General features: G+C 36.5%; 1 protein-coding gene across 19 annotated transcripts in view; it reads right to left on the reverse strand.

The window, feature by feature from the left end:
* The window catches only part of MLIP (muscular LMNA interacting protein), a 286,505-nt gene that overhangs the window by 108,885 nt on the left and 157,576 nt on the right, over window positions 1-20,044 (reverse strand). For 13 of the 19 annotated variants that reach the window (XM_060308350.1, XM_060308346.1, XM_060308336.1 and 10 more), the window contains 3 exons: window positions 11,991-12,056; window positions 11,824-11,907; window positions 11,647-11,706 (listed from right to left, as the gene is read on the reverse strand). The exons of 2 other annotated variants lie outside the window; for them this stretch is intronic. In XM_060308350.1, the coding sequence (XP_060164333.1) occupies window positions 11,647-11,706; window positions 11,824-11,907; window positions 11,991-12,056 (210 nt within the window). The remainder of the gene's footprint in view (window positions 1-11,646; window positions 11,707-11,823; window positions 11,908-11,990; window positions 12,057-20,044) is intronic. 4 more of the 19 variants (XM_060308340.1, XM_060308339.1, XM_060308344.1 and 1 more) reach the window with 2 other exon arrangements.

A 20,044-nucleotide genomic window follows, 5' to 3' on the forward strand; every position in this document is an offset into this window, starting at 1 on the left:
TGGTGGAGGTTACACAACTCTATGCTTTGTCAAAACTCATAGAACTGTATACTAAAAAGGAAAATTTTACAGTAGGTAAATTATACCTCCATAAACCTGACTTTTAAAACAGAACTATATAAGCTATAATAAAGAACTGAACATAGGGACTGAAGAATATAGTAGATACTGAACAGATCCTTGAACTGGAATATCAGGTTGACGAATCCTCTTAGAGGCATTAGGAAACAATAAATTAAGAAAATATTTAAAGATTAAGAGCTATAGAATACAGAAGCAAAAGTGACAAAATCAGTCTAGTAAGAGTCCTAGGAGGAAAGAAATGTTTGAAAAAAAATAATGACTAAAGCTATCTTAAATGTAAGGGGGAAAAAAGAGTGAAAACTTCAGATGAAAGGCCAAAGAGATACATAAGAGAAAAACAAAGCACATTTAGACACATAATAGGAAAAATCAGTAACATCATAGATAAATATAAAATTCTAAAAGATAACAGTGCCACTCTGTAAATGATCACTCTGTAGCAGAGGAGTAAATATCATGCTGACAAAATACTTCACAAGTTATGTTGTTGAAAAAAAAAGAACCTAGGGCAAAAACTGTTGAAAAGAGGGGACCTATAATTTTACATCCAGCAAAACCATAATTTAAAAGAAGGGAGGGCAGAGTCAAGATGGCAGTGTGAGAAGATGTGGAGTTCGTGTCTCCCCACAACTAGGGTATGTGCCAGACACTGGTGGGGGACCTCAATGCCCAAGGAAATGAGAGGAACCCCCAAGCGAACAGGTAGGATGTGGGGGGACTGAGGGGGGAGGAGAAGTGGAGGCCAGACAGGATGGGTGCCCCTGAGGGGTGGCTGAGAGAGGGGAGGGGTTCCCAAGTGGAGGGACCCTCAGGGGCTTGGACTGGGGGGAGTGCAGCCAGAGTTTCCCCTGCCCAATAGGCTGGGGAAGTCTGCCTGGCTCTTGGGCCATGTCCTAAGCATTCAGAGTCACCCTCTGGGCTGCGTTGGTCCTGGGGGCATAAGATGGAGGCTGGGGGGAGAACAAGAGAGGCAGGAGGGAGAGACCTTCCAGGGCCAGAGGAGAAGGAGAGGCACGGAGGGCATTTGCCTTGCCTACTTGAGCCTGGGAAGCCTGCTGGGCTCCCAGGTGGGGCCCCTGCTCTCTGAGACCAGAGGTGGGAGGCACACTTGGGCCCCTTCTGTTCCATTAAGCCTAAGCCCCACCCCCCATACCTGCCAGAGCCTTTGCCAGCCCTGTGGGTCTTAAGCATAGGTCCTACCCACTGCTCAAACCCCACCCTTGCTTAGGACACGCCTTCCACAGCCAAGGCCATTTCCACCTTTTTGGGTTTTTTCTCCTCCTCTTTCTTACTATTGTGGTTCTGTTTTGCCTTCTGGTTGTTGTTTCATCTATATTTTTATCTTTATATTCTTTCTAACATATCTGTTAGTTTCCTAGTCTAATTTTATTTTTTACTTTATTATTGTTCTTTTTTTTTTTTTTTTTTTTGCTGCTGCCCTGCACAGCTTGCGGGATATTGGTTCACAAGCCGGGAGTCAGGCCAAAGGTCCTGTGATGGGAGCTCTGAGTCCAAACCACTGAACTAACAGAGAACCTCAGACCCCAAGGAATATTCATTGGAGTGATGTCTCCCAGAGGTCATCATCTTGACACTAAGATGCAGCTATACCCAACAGCCTACAAACTCCAGTGTTGGAAGCCTCAGTCCAAACAACAAGTAAGACAGGAACACAATCCCACTCATCAAAAAAAAAAAAAAAAAAAAATGAGAAGGCAAAAAATATGTCACAGATGAAGGAGCAAGACCAAATAAATGAAGAGGAAATTGGCAATCTACCTGAAAAAGAATTCAGAGTAATGATAGTACAGATGATCCAGAACCTCAGAAATAGAATGGAAGCATGGATTAGGAAAATACAAGAAATGTTTAACGAAGGTCTGAAGAACTAAAGAACAAACAAACAGAGATGAACAATACAATAACTGAAATGAAAAATATACTAGAAGGAATCAATAACAGAATAACTGAGGCAGAAGAACGAGTAAATGAGCTGGAAGACAAAATGGTGGAAATAACTGCCAAGGAGCAGAATAAAGAAAAACGAATGAAAATAATTGAAGACAAGCTCAGAGACCTCTGGGACAACACTAATCACACCAACATTCAAATTATAGGGGTCACAGAAGAAGAAGAGAAAAAGAAGGGGTCTGAGAAATTATTTGAAAAGATTATAGTGGAAAACTTCCCACTATAATCCTTTCCCATGGAAAAGGAAAGTCACCCAAGCCCAGGAAGCACAGAGAGTTCCCTACAAGATAAACCCTATGAGAAACACATGAAGACACACATTAATCAGAAAAACAAAAATTAAATTCAAAGTAAAAATATTAAAAGCAGCAAGGGAAAAACAAAAAATAACATACAAAGGAATCCCCATAAGGTTATCAGCTGATTTTTTAGCAGAAACTCTTCAGGCTAAAAGGGAGTGGCAGGATATACTTAAAGTGATGAAAGAGAAAAATCTACAACCATGATTACTCTACCCAGCAAGGATCTCATTCAGATTCAACAGAGAAATCAAAACCTTTTCAGACAAGCAGAAGGTAAGAGAATTCAGCACCACCAAACCAGCTTTACAACAAATGCTAAAGAAACTTCTCTAGGTGGGAAACACAAGAGAAGAAAAAGACCCACAAAAACAAAGGCAAAACGACTAAGAAAATGGTAATAAACATACATATCAACAATAACCTTGAATGTAAATGGCGTAAATGCCCCAACCAAAAGACACAGACTGGCTGAATGGATACAAAAACAAGACCCGTATATGTGTTGTCTACAAGACACCCACTTCATACCTAGGGACACATACAGACTAAAAGTGAGAGAATGTAAAAAGACACTCCATGCAAATGGAAATCAAAAGAAAGCTGGAGTAGCAATACTCGTATCAGATAAAATAGACTTTAAAATAAAGACTGTTACAAGAGATAAGGAAGGAAACTACATAATGTTCAAGGGATCAATTCAGGAAGAAGATATAACAATTGTAAATGTTTATACACCCAACATAGGAGCACCACAATACATAAGGCAAATGCTAACAACCATGAATTGGGAAATCGACAGTAACACAACAATAGTAGGGGACTTTAACACCCCACTTACACTAATGGACAGATTATCCAAACAGAACATAAATAAGGAAACAAAGCTTTAAATAACACAATAGACCAGATAGATTTAACTGATATTTATATAACATTCCACCTGAGAGTGGCAGAATAAACTTTCTTATCAAGTGCACACAGAACATTCTTCAGGACAGATCACATCTGAGGTCAAAAATCAAGCCTCAGAGCTTCCCTCGTGGTGCAGTGGTTGAGAGTCCGCCTGCCGATGCAGGGGACGCAGGTTCGTGCCCCAGTCCGGGAGGATCCCACATGCCGCAGAGCGGCTGGGCCCGTGAGCCATGGCCGCTGAGCCTGCACGTCTGGAGCCTGTGCCCCGCAATGGGAGAGGCCACAACAGTGAGAGGTCCACGTACCGCAAATAAATAAATAAATTAATTAAATAAAAATAAAAAATATCAGAAAATTTAAGAAAACTGAAATCATATCAAACATCTTTTCTGATGACAACACTATGAAACTGGAAAACAATTACAGGAAAAAAACCTCTAAAAAACACAAATACATGGAGGCTAAACAGTGCACTACTAATACTAAATAAGTAAGAGATCACTGAAGAAATTAAAGAAGAAATTTAAAAAATACATAGAACCAAAATGACAATGAAAACACGATGACGCAAAACCTATGGCACTCAGCAAAAGCAGTTCTAAGAGGGAAGTTTATAGCAATTCAATCTCACCTCAAGAAACAAGAAAAATCTCAGATAAACAATCTAACACCACCCCTAAAGCAACTAGAGAAAGAAGAACAAAGAAAACCCAAACTCAGTAGAAGGAAAGAAATCATAAGGAACAGAGCAGAAATAAATGAAATAGAAATGAAGAAAACAATAGCAAAGATCAATAGAACTAAAAGCTGGCTCTTTGAGAAGATAAACAAAATCGATAAACCCTTAGCCAAACACATCAAGAAAAAAAGGGAGTGGATGCAAATCAGTAAAATTAGAAATGAAAAAGGAGGAATCACAACTGACACAACAGAAATACAAAGAATTATAAGAGACTACTACAAACAACTATATGCCAATAAAATGGACAACTATGAAGAAATGGAAAATTTTTTGGAAAGGTACAATTTTCCAAGACTGAACCAGGAAGGGTTAGAAAATATAAACAGACATATCACAAGGAATGAAATTGAAACTGTAATTAAAAATCTTCCAACAAACAAAAGTCCAGGCCCAGATGGTTTCACAGGTGAATTCTATCAAACATTTAGAGAACAGCTAACACCCATCCTTCTCAAACTCTTCCAAAAAAGTGCAGAGTGAGGAACTCTCCCACATTCATTTTACAAAGTCACCATCACCCTGATACCAAAACCAGAAAAGGTATCACACACAAAAAATTATAGACCAATATCACTGGTGAACATAGATGCAAAAATCCTCAACAAGATACTAGCAAACAGAATCCAACAACATATTAAAAAGATCATACACTATGATCAAGTGGGATTTATCCCAGGGATGCAAGGATTCTTCAGTATATGCAAATCAATCAATGTGATACACCATATTAACAAATTAAGGAATAAAACCATATGATCACCTCAATAGATGCAGAAAAACCTTTTGACAAAATTCAACACCCATTTATGACAAAATCTCTACAGAAAATGGGGATAGAGGGAACCTACCTCAAAATAATAAAGGCCATTTATGACAAACCCACATTAAACCACATATTCAATGGAGAAAAATTGAAAGCATTTCCTCTAAGATCAGGAAAAGACAAGGATGTCCACTTTCACCACTCCTATTCAACATAGTTTTGGAAGTCCTAGCCACAACAATCAGAGAAGAAAAACAAATAAAAGGAATACAAATTGGGAAAGAAGAAATAAAACTCTCACTGTTTTCAGAAGACATGATACTATACATAGAAAATCCTAAAGATGCCACCAGAAAACTACTAGAACTAATCAATGAATTTGGTTAGGTGCAGGATACAAAATTAATGCACAGAAATCTTTGGTCTTCCTATACACTAACAATGAAAAATCAGAAAGAGAAATTAAGGAAACAATCCCATCTACCACTGAAACAAAAAGAATAAAATACCTAGGAATAAACCTGCCTAAGGAGGTGAAAGACTTGTACTCAGAAAACTATAAAACACTGATGAAAGAAATCAAAGATGACATAAACAGTTGGAGAAATATGCCATGTTCTTGGATTGGACAAATCAATATTGTGAAAATGACTATACTACCCAAAGCAATCTACAGATTTAGTGCAAACCTTATCAAACTACCAATGGCATTCTTCACAGAATTAGAACACAAAATGTTGCAATTCATATGGAAACACAAAAGACCACAAATAACCAAATCAATCTTGAGGAAAAAAAACGGAGCTGAAGGAATCAGGCTCTCCAACTTCAAAATATATTACAAAGCTACAGTAATCAAGATAGTATGGCACTGGCACAAAAACAGAAATATAGATCAATGGTAAAGGATAGAAAGCCCAGAGATAAACCCACGCACATACAGTCACTTAATTTATGACAAAGGGGCAAGAACATACAATGGAGAAAAGAAACCCTCTTCAATAAGTGGTGCTAGGAAAACTGGACAGCTATATGTGAAAGAATGAAATTAGAACACTACCTAACACTATACACAAAAATAAACTCTAAATAGATTAAAGACCTAAATGTAATATTGGACACTATAAAACTCTTAGAGGAAAACATAAGAAAAACACTCTTTGACATAAACCACAGCAAGATTCTTTTGGACCCAACTCTTAGATTAATAAAAACAAAATAGAAAACAAAATAGTAAACAAAAATAAACACATGGGACCTAATTAAGCTTAAAACTTTTGCACAGCAAAGGAAAACATAAACCAGATGAAAAGACAACCCTCAGAATGGGAGAAAATATTTACAAATGAATCAATGGACAAAGGATTAATCTCCAAAATATACGAACAGCTCATGGAGCTCAATATCAGAAAAACAAATAATCCAATGAAAAAATGGGCAGAAGGCCTAAATAGACATTTCACCAAAGAAGATATACAGCTGGCCAAGAAGCACATGAAAAGATGGTCAACATCACTAATTATTAGAGAAAGGCAAATCAAAACTACAATGAGCAATCACCTCACACCTGTCAGATGGCCATTATCAAAAAATCTAGAAACAGTAAATGCTGGAAAGGGTGTGGTGAAAAGGGAACCCTTTTTCATTATTGGTGGGAATGTATATTGATAAACCACTATTGAGAACAGTATGGAGGTTCCTTAAAAAACTAAAAATAGAACTACCATATGACCCAACAATCCCACTACTGGGCATATACCCTGAGAAAGCCATAATTCAAAAAGAGACATGTGGGCTTCCCTGGTGGTGCAGTGGTTAAGAATCCACCTACCAATGCAGGGGACATGGGTTCCAGCCCTGGTCTGGGAAGATCCCACGTGCTGCAGAGCAACTAAGCCCGTGCACCACAACTACTGAGCCTGCACTCTAGAGCCTGCGAGCCACAACTACTCAGGTCACGTGCCACAAATACTGAAGCCCACCTGCCTAGAGCCCATGCTCTGCAACAAGACAAGCCACTGCAACAAGGAGACCACGCACTGAAACGAAGAGTAGCCCCACTCACCAAACTAGAGAAAACCCGCATGCAGCAATGAAGACCCAATGCGGCCAAAAATAAATAAATAATTTTTTTTAAAAAATCTTAAATAAAAGAGACATACCACTATGTTCATTGCAGCACTATTTATAATAGCCAGGACATGGAATCAACCTAAATGTCCATCCACAGATGAATGGATAAAGAACATGTGGCACATATATACAATGGAATATTACTCACCATAAAAAGAAATGAAGTTGAGTTATTTGTAATGAGGTGGATGGACCTACAGTCTGTCACAGAGAGTAAAGTAAGTCAGAAAGAGAAAAACAAATACCATATGCTAACGCATATATATGGAATCTAAAATTTTAAAAAATGATACTGATGAACCTAGTGGCAGGGCAGGAATAAAGCCTTAGACATAGAAGAGAATGGACTTGAGGACATGGAGGGCAGGGGAGGGGGAAGCTGGAGCAAAGTGAGAGTAGCATCAACATATATACATTACCAAAGGTAAAATAAATAGCTAGTGGGAAGCAGTAGCATAGCCCAGGGAAATCAACTCTGTGCTTTGCGACAACCTAGAGGGGTGGGATAGGGAAGGTGGGAGGGAGGCTCAAGAGGGAGGGGATATGGGGATATATATATGCATATGGCTGATTCACTTTGTTGTACAACAGAGACTAACGCAGTATTGTGAAGCAATTATACTCCAATAAAGATCTATTAAAAAATAAATAAATAAATTTAACTAAAAATAAATAAATAAAAGAAAGGGCAAAATAATGATGATCTCAGGAACACAGGCAATAGAATCAATACAAAAAGACCTTATTGAATACAACCAAGAGGTCAACAAGAAGAAAAATAAATCCAGGAAAAAGCTATGAATGTGTAAGAAATAAGGATCTAAATAAAGTATGTGTCTAAATAAAGAAGAAATCAAGAAAAATATAACCATATAAAATTCAGATCTAGAAGTCCAAAAAATACTAACAAACTATGTCTACATACATATGTATAGATAGATAGATAGATAGATAGATCTTGATTAAAAACAACAGGAAAGTGAAAAATCCTGTGGTACTTAAGTTTAGAAAAAGATATATGTAAGCTTTAAAATTGATAGGAAAATAAACATAATTATTGTCTTTAATAATTTAGAGGTAAATATGAAAAGTAACAAAAAAGCAAAGTAAAATTTTCAAACCAGTAAATATCAAAATATCCAAAGGAAAGCAGGAAAGTCAAAAAAGAAAACATTTCAAGTAGCAAATATAAAATAAGATAGGAGATATTAGTCCTAATATAAGAAGAATTACAGTAATTGCTAATGGCTTAAGGTCCCAGATAAACAGAATTTCAGATCAACTATAAAAGTGATATCCAGAAATATGTTGTCTTGAAGAAAATAAGATGAGTGTACAAAAAGATAAAAAAATAAAGTAATAGAAAATAGTAAAAAAATAATAATAGAAAAAAGTAATAAAAGATACATCTAGGAAAACATGAATTAAAAATTACATATATGTTATGTATCAATATATAAGGTCACAATTTTCATATGAGACTAAAAAGAACAGCCTCAGGTTCACAAGGACTTTATAGGCTAATAAAGGCTAGAAAAATCAAAATGATGAGAATAAACACATAAGCAATAGCAATATAGTTTCAAAATCAAAGTCAAATCTTATGAACACTTCTCTAGCCTTATTCGTTCTCTTTTTCTTGGCAACAATCACCACGATCACACTCTCTTAACCACTGTGCTCTTGTAGCTTCCATGTTACCACACTGCTCTGAGCACAACAGACTTTCATTCTCCTTGATTGGACCTGCAATATTTTGTTCCTGGGAGCTCCATACCGGGTGTCCACAGCATCGACGTACCAGTCATTCCCCGATCTCTCGTACCAGCTCCAGCCACACAGGTTTAAGGCCTCCCTGACACACATCTTGAACTTACCTTATCCAAATAAACATAACCCTCTTCCCTCTACCACACTGAGCTTCCTTCACGTTTGTCTACAGTCGAGGCAAAGAGCAGGAGCTCTTCCACGATTCTCCTCTCCTTCTCTGCACACATCCAAACCCAAGCAAGGCTGCAATATCTCTTTCATACTCAGTGCTTCTCTGCAGCTCCTCTGCACCAGGCCACCGTCATGGTTCCTCTGACCTAGGTAGCCTCATCACAGTAGCCATCAGCCAGCTTTCTCAATGATTTCATATTATTCCCCCCATATTTTTATATCTTCCCATTTTCCCTGGAATTCAAACTTCATGGCATGGCATGTAAGTATCCTCGCCGTCCCTACACCCCTTTCTCACCTCATTTCACACTGTTCACCATACTGCAACCACACTGGCCTTCTTCATGCACACTAAGCTCTTTCCTGCCAGGATATTTGCACATGTTTACTCCTCTTCCTGAAAGCTATTCTCCCTAATCTTTCTATGACTGGCTTCTTTCCCTCATGGTCTCAGTTTGAATCCTACTTTCAGATCGCTATATCCAAAGTACACCTCTCAGTGTGGAGAAAAAGGAACCCCCCTACCTTGTTGGTGGGAATGTAAATTGGTGTAACCACTATGGAGAACAGTATGGAGGTTCCTTAAAAAACTAAAAATAGAACCACCATATGATCCTGCAATCCCACTCCTGGGATTATAGCCAGAGAATACTCCAATTTGAAAAGATACATGCACCCCAATGTTCATTGCAGCACTATTTACAATAGTCAAGACATGGAAGCAACCTAAATGTCTGTTGACAAATGCATAGATAAAGAAGATGTGGTACATATACACAGTGGAATATTACTCAGCCATAAAAAATAATGAAGTAATGCCATTTGCAGCAACATGGATGGACCTAGCGATTATCATACTAACTGATGTAAGTCAGACAAAGACAAATACCATATGATATCACTTTATATGTGAAATCTAAAAAAAAAAAAGTACAAATGAACTTATTTACAAAACAGAACAGACCCACAGACACAGAAAACAAATTTATGGTTACCAAAGGGGAAAGGGGGTGTGGGGAGGGGTACACTAGGAAGCTGGGATTAACATATACATACTCCTGTATATAAAATAGATAAACAACAAGGCCCTACTGTATAGCATAGGGAACTATCCTCAATATTTTGTAATAACCTATAAGGGAAAAGAGTCTGAAAAAGAATACATATATTTGTATAACTGAATCACTGTGCTGTAACCTGAAACTAACACTACATTGTAAATCAGCTCTACTTCAATTAAAAAAAAGAAATACGCCTCTCCGATTACTCTGCCTTGCTCACACTTATCACCATAGTACCTCACAGTGCCAAGCCCATAGTAAGCACTAATAAATATTTGTTAAATGAAAAATTGCCTTAAATTGAATGGCCTAGAATAATGTATCTTTAACACTATAAGCGTTAAATATTTGTTAAATAAATCAATAATACAGGTTATTACTCACATGTTACTTAAGTCCTATTCCTATTACATTTAATGTAATATAGGGTATTTTTATATGTTCAACAAATGAAATGAGAAAAAAATACATTTAAAATTTATATAGTCTCTGGCAAATCAAACTTTTCTATCTTTAGATTAAAAGACTTAAAGAATATACAAAATAGGTTACAAATAGAGAAGCTATAACTATCCATTTGCAGGTTCTCTCTACTAAAATGTAAGAATACTGACAATGAGTGATTACCTGGCTTCTACATCATTATTAAAGGATATTCGTCTATAATGTTCCAATTGAAAATTAGAAATACTGTTTTAGTTATAGGCAATTCTGTACATTTAAAATCTACATTTTAAAATGTGTACATTTTAAAATGTGTACATTTAAAATCTGTGTTTAAAGAAACACAACTTTGTAAATCAACTGTAATAAAAATTTTAAATAAGTAAAATACAATAAAATCTACTTGATACATACAATGTCCAGTTTTGAAAAAGAATATGCAAAAAGTATTTATACTAATTCCAAGAGAGAAAATAAAACTGACCAAAAAAAACTAACAATTATCAATAAAAGAAAAACCACAATCATTTTGAAATTTGGGTAAGTAGATCTGTACAAAGCATTCAAAAAAAATTACTTGGAGAAATGTAATATTTTATCCCAACAAATGAAAAAGGCTACATGATAAGAAGGGAGTACTTAAATATTCAATTATAACAATGCTTTAGTAGTCCTCAAATGATCTAAAATATCCAGGATTCTGTCCCTCTGAGTCAACGAACAATGAAATAAATTCAGTTAACCAAAAGAAAAGAATTCCAGAAATAATACCAGTGTTAAAGCTCCAAGACTAACACTACTTTAGTCTACCTCATTTTCAGTTTCTACAAGTGTAAGAGCTCTGAATTACATAAGGACTGAAGCTATGGTTTGGGATGAGAATAAGTCACAAATTCTACATACATTTCTATATCCTAAATGCCAACATATAACAACATAGTCTAATACTTTGGCTTTCAAACTGTTTTGAACTTGACCTACAGTTAGAAATAGATTTTACTGCAATCTATATACACGTGCCTATACCTGTACATGTAAACGAATTGAAATAAATGTCAACAATACCTACTCACTGCTTGGAATAATACAGTCTGATTGATAGTTTACATTCTTATTATTCTATTTTAATATGCTGTTTGCTAACAACAAATAAACAAACAAAAAACAAAAAAACCACAATGCTAGTTGCTATCCACTAATTTCCCAAATCACTACTGGGCCTTGACCTGCAGTTTAAAAATCATTAATATTACTATATTATGGTTCAGTAAATTATATTAAATACATACATACTTTCATTGTGTCAGAACCCAAAAATGTCTGTAGGGAACTTGAAGGAGAATCAGAAGAATGCTAGGAAAAAAAAAAAAAAAAGGACAAGCTTATGATGCATCCATCCTAGCCAAGCAAAGGGAAATGAAGTGAAGCAAAGCAAAGGTTTGAATTGCACGGTCTAGTCTAAGGCATTACCATAGACAAGGAATCCTGTAAGACCTTATCAATGGTAGCACAGAGCTCTTCAGTTTGCTGCCTGAGCTGTTCAGGGAAACACAACTGGAAGAATTGAAACCAGGTACTGGGTTAGCAATGAGTTTCGGGATTGCATTTCAAAAGCAGAGGTGATCTGAAGCCATTACCTCCAGAGGTGGATCTAATGTGTTGTCCTTGGAGATGCTCTCTGTCTTGGCTGGTTCGTCTAGTGCCTAGTGATAATAAATGAAATAGTTCTCATGTGAGGATTTTAGTCAAATATACATGTAGTAAATTCTGAATTCAAAGAAAGCCCTGTATGTCTCAATGTTTCCAAGAAGAAATATCTTTGAAACATTTGATGAGCTATTCTCTGACCTGGAGGCATTGCCCACAACTGCCTACTTTCTCCTGTGGAACTAGTATCTCCAATATAAGGAGTCTTGTAGTTCTTGTAGGCACAAGCCCCATTGGCTTTTGTAGCTAGGTATTTTGGGGGCTTGTCCCTTGGGTGGGAGCCTTAAAAGCTGGGACATTAGATGTACAGCCTAAAACCTCAGGGCAAAGTTGGGAGCTGGGGTTTCCCTCCCAATTGTTTGGCACTGTGCCAGGGATGGGGTTGATGGCAAGAATGTATCTCAGCCATTCCTGCCAGGTTTCGTATGGGTATTTCCTTATTAATCTGAGATGCTGGAGTCACTCAGCTGGTTTCTGGATTTCTCTCAGAGGGAATTTCTCCATGTGCAGCTTTATATTCAATGTGTCCCTAGGAGGAGAGAAGTTCAGAAGCTGCCTATGTTGCCATCTTGGTCCATCCCCTTCATCATTTCTAATAATTATTTGTGTCCACCTGCTTTTTTCTTAATCAAGTTCCATGTAGAATTATCCATTTCTAATCTCTTAATTGGACTAACTTTTGGCTTTGATCTTCTTCGGCATACTCACATTCCATTTCAGTAGTTTCTGTTCATATCTTTACTATTTATTTCCTTCTACATTCTTTGGATTTATCCTATTTTCCCTCAAAGAATCCCTTTTGTTGCATTCTACAAGTTGTGATATGTTGTATGGTCACTGTCATTCAATTCTAAATACATTTTTAGGTATTTCCATTAAGGTAGTTTTTCTTTCTAATTTTTTTAAAATATAAGGGGTTTTTTCCCCCAATTTTTAAATTACCTATTTATTTAGTTATAACCATAGAACTTTTCAAAATAGCCATTTCTTATGTAGTGTGAGATTTATGGTATAAGACATGATTAGTTTTTTGTAAATATTCCATTTATGTTAAAGAAAACATCTATTCTCTAATTGTAAATATTCCAGTTACAATTAGAGAACTGTAAACATTCCATTTATGCTAAAGAAAACATCTATTCTCTAACTGTTGGCTGCAGAGCTGTGTGTGTGTGTGTGTGTGTGTGTGTGTGTGTATGTATCTATCAGATCACGATTTTTCATTTTTTTCAAATCATCTTAGTTTTACTACTTTCTTTCTTTTTCTTTATTCTATTAGTAATTGAAAATCATCAATTAATTGAAAGTCACCATAAAATCTCACAGAATTGTAGTGAGTCTGTTAATTTCTCCCTGTGATCTTAGCAATTTTTCTCAATGTAGTTTGAAACCATTTTATTAGCTACATTCATAATTAGAAGAAGTATACCTTCCTCATGAATTAAAGATTTGTCATTATGAAGTAACCCTCTATATCCCTAATAGTGCTTTGTGTCTTAATCTCTATTTTGCCTGATACAACCAAATGTTTTTATTAGGATATACCTAAGATGCAAAATGGAAATAGTCTACATCGCTGAGTCACCGACAGAGAGCCATACTGAATGGCCAAGTTGAGCTATACCTCACTGTGTTGTGGGGAGGAAATAAACATTTATTATGTTAAGCTATCCCCCTTATTTCAATAACTCACAAAGGAAAATACTGTCTGAAAATCATTTTTGCAAAATCTATTTCTCTGCATTAAATAAAATATAAAATATTGACTATGATAACCTAATAGAAACCCTTGAGACTGCCTCTTTCCTACCATAAAAAAAAAAAATCTCTTTTCCTCTCCTCCTCCATCCTCTATATATTTTTTTCTTTTTTTTGCAGTACGCGGGCCTCTCACTGTTGTGGCCTCTCCCGTTGCGGAACACGGGTTTCGGACGCGCAGGCTCAGCGGCCATGGCTCACAGGCCCAGCCGCTCCGCGGCATGTGGGATCCTCCCGGACTGGGGCACGAACCCATGTCCCCTGCATCGGCAGGCGGACTCTCAACCACTGCGCCACCAGGGAAGCCCATCCTCTATATTTTTGATTAATCATGAGTAATGGATAGCAGGGAACAGAAGATGTCGTAAAGATAACTCCTTGCTGGTGTTCAGACAGCTTAATTTTTCCTTGACATGGTGTTCTAATCACCTCCTATTTACCCTGTTGGTGGGGAGGGGAAGGGCTTCCCACTCTGTGGTGATGGGGATGGCCGAATACATGACACCTGACACTGGACAAGTGAAATCAACAGCAGTTTAATAGTCAGAGGTGGTCACGGCCCAGGGGAAGAAACTGTGCATTCCATCAGGGCCACATAAGAGCTGTGCTCGGGGAACAGTGAACAACAGGGACTGTGGAAGGCAGGTTTTGTAGGATCAAGAGAGTGAGGCGTCCCTGCTTCCTTAGAAGGGTGTGGTCAGCTTGTCTGAATAAGTAGACACTGCACCTGGTCGGTTTGATAGGGAGGGTTAGGGGACCTTATCTGGGGGAGCAGAGTGGAGAGGTGAGCTTGCAATTAGACCAGCTGAGGCCCTCCCAATTCTACCAGGTGCCAAGCAGGTAGTATTGGGCTTTAATTTTAGACTTTACACTACACATGGCTTCTAACTATGACGGTCATTATAGAGAAGAAAAAAGTCAGAAATTAATGACCCAGAGGGAGGGGATATAGGTATACATATAGCTGATTCAGTTCATTGTAGAGCAGAAGCTAACACAGCATTGTAAAGCAATTATATTCAAAAAAAAAAAAAAAGCCATAGACTGGGAGAAAATACTTGCAAAGTTAAAAAAGGAAAAAAAAACAAAAAAGAAGAAGAAAACAATTAATTAGTGACCAGGATTAACAACAAACTCCTTAGGAGAGAACCTTGGTCTAGCTCTTCCTTGCTCTCCAACAACACCTTCTACCCACTCCTCACTTGCATGCTGCTCTTTAACCACAATCGATCACTTGAGTTCTTTGAACTTGTGCTGACCTTCCAAGCACACGTTATTAACTTTGCCTAGATTATCCCTCCTCCATCCTCAGCTCACTTAGAATTCGTATTCATCCTAAAAATCCTAATCCAGCTCCTTTATAATATTTTTTGGCGTTTGCACCAGGCAAAATCTGCCCCTCCCTCCTTGGGGCACTGCATCATTCCATACATGCCTTAAGCATATTGTATCATCATTACTCTTCAACTGTATCTCCTCTCTACTGGACCATTTGTCCTATAACAATTAGGAAACTATGGTATTTATCTTGGCAGTCTCAGGATAGAACACATGATATGTCTTCAGTAAAGACCTTTAGGATGACTTGAAAGGGCAGACTGACAAATAAATGGAGTTAAATGAATAAATGAATCATAGAAACAATATGATCTTAATATGCCTCGGTAAAATGCTCTAGAGAAGGAGTTTAAACTCTGAATATTTTAAGTAACAATTTATTTTCCCATATTTCAATTAAATGTGTTTACCATCAAAGATCTGAGTATGTGATCCATGTTAATATAATGAGCAAATATTTTTTCAGCCAAAATCAAATAGGGTTATTATCTTGGTTACTTCGTGGGAAATTACTATAGGCAAACACAACTTTTATTATGCTACTTAAAGTATTGAAATTTACTCAAAGAATGAAAAAACAACCTACTCAGAATGCTTGGAAAATTAAGGAAGATAACTAGTATTTAGTCAGTAATGCTGAAACTTTGAAATGGAGATAATACTCGAACTGCATTAAAATTTGGAAGGGGGATTATTCTAAGTTTGAATAGCCTTGAAATTCACTAGAATTGATTTTTTTATTGACAAGGAATTCTCTGTCAAATATACCATCTTGATCCACTCCTTCTAGCAGCCATAAAAAGTAGGTTTTTTCTCTGTAGTACAAAAATGTATTAAAAGAAAATATATTAAATCTCCATTAATGTGAAGCCTGACCGTAGATTGCTTTTTGACAACTTAGCCCGGCAGGATTGTACTGATGTTTCTTTAGATTTATTCATTTTGAGTGAAGTTCTCTCAGAATATTCTCCAATTAAAGATTTTATTTCAAAAACATATATTTTCTACCAAACTGGCTGATAGCCAAGTGAGGCACAAATGGAACATGCTTTGAATCCTAATTTTTTTTTTTTTTTTGCGGTACGCGGGCCTCTCACTGCTGTGGCCTCTCCCGTTGCGGAGCACAGACTCCGGATGCTCAGGCTCAGCGGCCATGGCTCACAGGCCCAGCCGCTCCGTGGCATGTGGGATCTTCCTGGACCGGGGCACGAACCCGTGTCCCCTGCATCGGCAGGCCGACTCTCAACCACTGCGCCACCAGGGAAGCCCTGAATCCTATTTTTAAAGATTCTTAACTAATGGTTAGAAATAGTCTCATTAAAAGTTATATTTTACTCAGCACAACCAACTTTGGGGCCCAGTTTTTGAAAAGAGACATAGTGAATCTCCTTTTAGAAGAAAATAGTTTCTGAGCTCAGCATGACATTATAATTAAGAGGCAAGAACTAGGAGCAAGCATTGTAAATCAAAGTCTTTATGAGAGTATATGACCGCACACTGTAATAGGTGTTCCCCATCCAAAAGGAGCATCTCTCATGGAATTGCAAACACTGTTAAGTCAGATATATTGAATCAGCAGACTGATTAGAACCTGCTCTCTTTGGAAATAGGATTAAGTTCTAAAAATCTGAAAATAGAATGAATTAGTTGCACTCTAAGAGTTAGAAAGTAAACTGCTTCCAAAGAGAGGATACTCTAAAAGGGCTTGTAAACTTTTTGTGATGCCTGGACTATCTAACTGGATTGGATTTCAAAAATTGAATGGGCGAGTACTGTATTTTAATAATGATAAAATTAACCTCCCAAAAAACAATTCAGGCAGAAACCCCAAAACTGCTATACTTTGTTAATCTGACCAGCTATTTGGTAGAATAAATCCTGTGAGAACAAGAGATTTGCTTGATTTTCAGTCATTAATACAAAACCATTTGTAGGATTGGAGATATTCTCAGCTAAATAATCTCATTTTGATTCTCTAGTTGGAGATTCAGGTCTGAATAGCGTTCAGATCTGAAGAAAAGGGGGAAATGTATGCTGTAAGCCAAAGGGGCCTCCAATATATAAAATTACAGCTTCTTTAAAGGTCTAGGAATATTTATCAGCAGATTATTTTCATATGATTGGTTTAAAAAGTTCAAGAATTGAGGAAATTTACTTGGTGTTTTTAATCCCAAGATCTCTGGAGGGTTAAATGTCTGTTCTTCTCACCCAGAAGGAAGGGAGTTTTGGCAAGTCATTACGGCCAGTTTCAAACCTGTTCCTGAAGACTTAATGGCAAAGCCACCAGACTTTTTCTTTGTTTAATCAAGTATATCAGAAGGGTGTTCCTGATTCCCAGCCAGCACCTCCTCTACTGTAATTCACCACCTCTCTTTTAATAACTCAAAAAATTGGGCTGCTTTGTAAATCCTCACTAACTCAAGTCTTGTCAGAACTAAGCTATTTCCAATTCCCTTTAACTGTTCCTCATTAAAAAAATAAAAATAAATAAATAAATAAACTTTTGCTGCTCTAATTTAATGAAGATTTAAATATATTCTAGCAAGTAATAAAAAATTATCCAAAACATCACCTCTTGCTCAATATTTCACTTTAGCTAATTGATGTCACTGTTGCATGGTGAACAGGGAAAAGCTAGGGGATAATCAGATCCCACTTAAGGTCCATTTCAACAACTCACTAGCCCTGCAGCTTTGGGAAATTTAGTTGACATTTTGGAGCATCAAAATTTTCACAGAGTTGTGAGGATAGTAAAGCATTTAGCTCAGTGTCTGACAGCTAAAGTACTCAGTATGGCAGCCATTGTGATTGTATTATTTAACCATTAAAAATTACCAAGTCTAAAACCAACTTACTTTCCTTGTAGCAGAAGGCCTTTTATATCTTTTCCATGGAATTAGAATTGATGAAGCTTATTCTACCCTAAAGGAAGACGCTTATCATCATCCTAATTGCCATATACGAGGCCCCCTTATTTTTACAATCCTATGAGCAAAAAATTGCTTTAAAATCGTGTGGAGTAAAATTGGAAATTTAAGAGACCTACCCAGGTGCAAACTAAATTAATTCATTCAATGAATGTTTAACAAAAACGACTATGTTTTCTCAAATAGTTTATAGTAGAAAAAAAAAAAAAACCAGTATGCATACTTTAATATGGTTTACTAAGCGCCTTAAAAGAAATAGTTGCATGGTAGACAACTGCCCAAGAAGAACCAATTGGTATAGATTTGGGTCCTGGGCACTTTTCCATTGTTAAAGAAATTGGGAACACATTTACTTCTTGAACTAACCTAAATTAAGAGATGTCCCTCTAGTCTAGACCATATGCTAATTCGGTAACCAGATTTTGTTAAATTTTTGAGACATGCAAAGATCCTAAAATAGTCTCACCCAAAGACATATGTTTAATCAGATTGGAGTTTACCAACTCATGTTTTAAAAAATTAAACTGGCAACTTAGAATAAAATGATTTGACAATTGACAAGATATCTCAAATCTTTACCTTTCTATTTTTGTAGCACAGTTTTTACTACTGTCTTCAAAACAGTTGTTCTTTATCCTCCTTCCACCAGGAAAAATAAAATAATTTTTCTCCTGTAACTTTCATTTAAATAATTAATCCTATAATTTATAGGTGCTATTTATAAAATTGAGCTACTCTAAAATTCTTTCAAACACATTAAGCTTATGAATTAAATGCATAGTGATATCATTTGTTGAGAAACAGTACCTAACCGTAGCCTTGATTTTATCCTGAGAAATAATTGTGAGGAAGGGAACAGATAAATTACTTACAAGGAAAAAGTGTATTCTTTCATGGAAAAAAATTACTCTGAGACAATATATATTCGCAATATTTGATTTCAAGGAAATATCCCTTCATCTTTCCTTCCCTTAATACAATTGCTCAATAAAAATAATAATCCATTTATTTAGAATATTAAAATGTGCCCTTCAGTTTAATTTTAACTTTTTACCTATTGCTATCAGACTCAGATGATTAAGAAGAAAAATTAGTCAATAAGAGAGAGAGAGATCTTCAACATTCTCTGAAAAGGACAGCAGTACCCACATTGAGACTAAAAAATAATGTCTATATCAAACTTATTTCCTCTACAGAGTCCAGTATATTGTTGAACATATTGTAATAAGGACAGTCACAAATGCACGTTCATCTGATTATTTTGTTCCTGCTTTATAATCACTTGTATTACATCCTCATCTCAATCTTAGAGAAGATGATTATTGGCAGGAGATTAAGTCAAAGACCCCAACACCAACACATTAAAATATGATGGCTGTAAAGCCTTAGTTAAGGCTTTAGTTAAAACTTCTTCCCTCCTAAAAGTTCATAGGGGAAAAAATGATAGAAAACGGAATAAGCTATAAATTTAAGTTTGACACAGACAATAAATTACAGAATTAAAGTATCAGAAACCTCATGTCCCCTGCCAATAAAATGTACTCTTTTGAAAATTATGGGCTTCATCAACGGGTGATTAAAACTGAAACCAATCCAAGGATTCGATGAAAGCTTAATGTCTGATTGGAAGGGATGCCTGTATTTCAATTTGGAGAAAATTTTGCTTTTAAAAATAGTATTATTTTTTAAAGTGATTCTGGTTCCTCATTAATTATACTATATGCTATAAAACAGAATGTGGTTTAAAAAATCTGGTTGGGGGAGAGAATTAATTGTCCATCTATCTTAAGACGAAGTAAATGTGCTTTTTCTATCTTCAAGGCGTTCCACAGCACAGACCCTAACAGAATATTGTAATGACACTGCGTCATCATCCTACCCCCTAATTGTGCTGTTCTGTAAGATATTAAAGGGATCTCAGAAAAGCTTCTGTGATTTAAAATATTCCAAAATGTTAAGCC

This window comes from Globicephala melas, chromosome 11 (genome assembly GCF_963455315.2).
Source record: "Globicephala melas chromosome 11, mGloMel1.2, whole genome shotgun sequence".
NCBI classification, from domain to species: Eukaryota; Metazoa; Chordata; class Mammalia; order Artiodactyla; family Delphinidae; genus Globicephala; species Globicephala melas.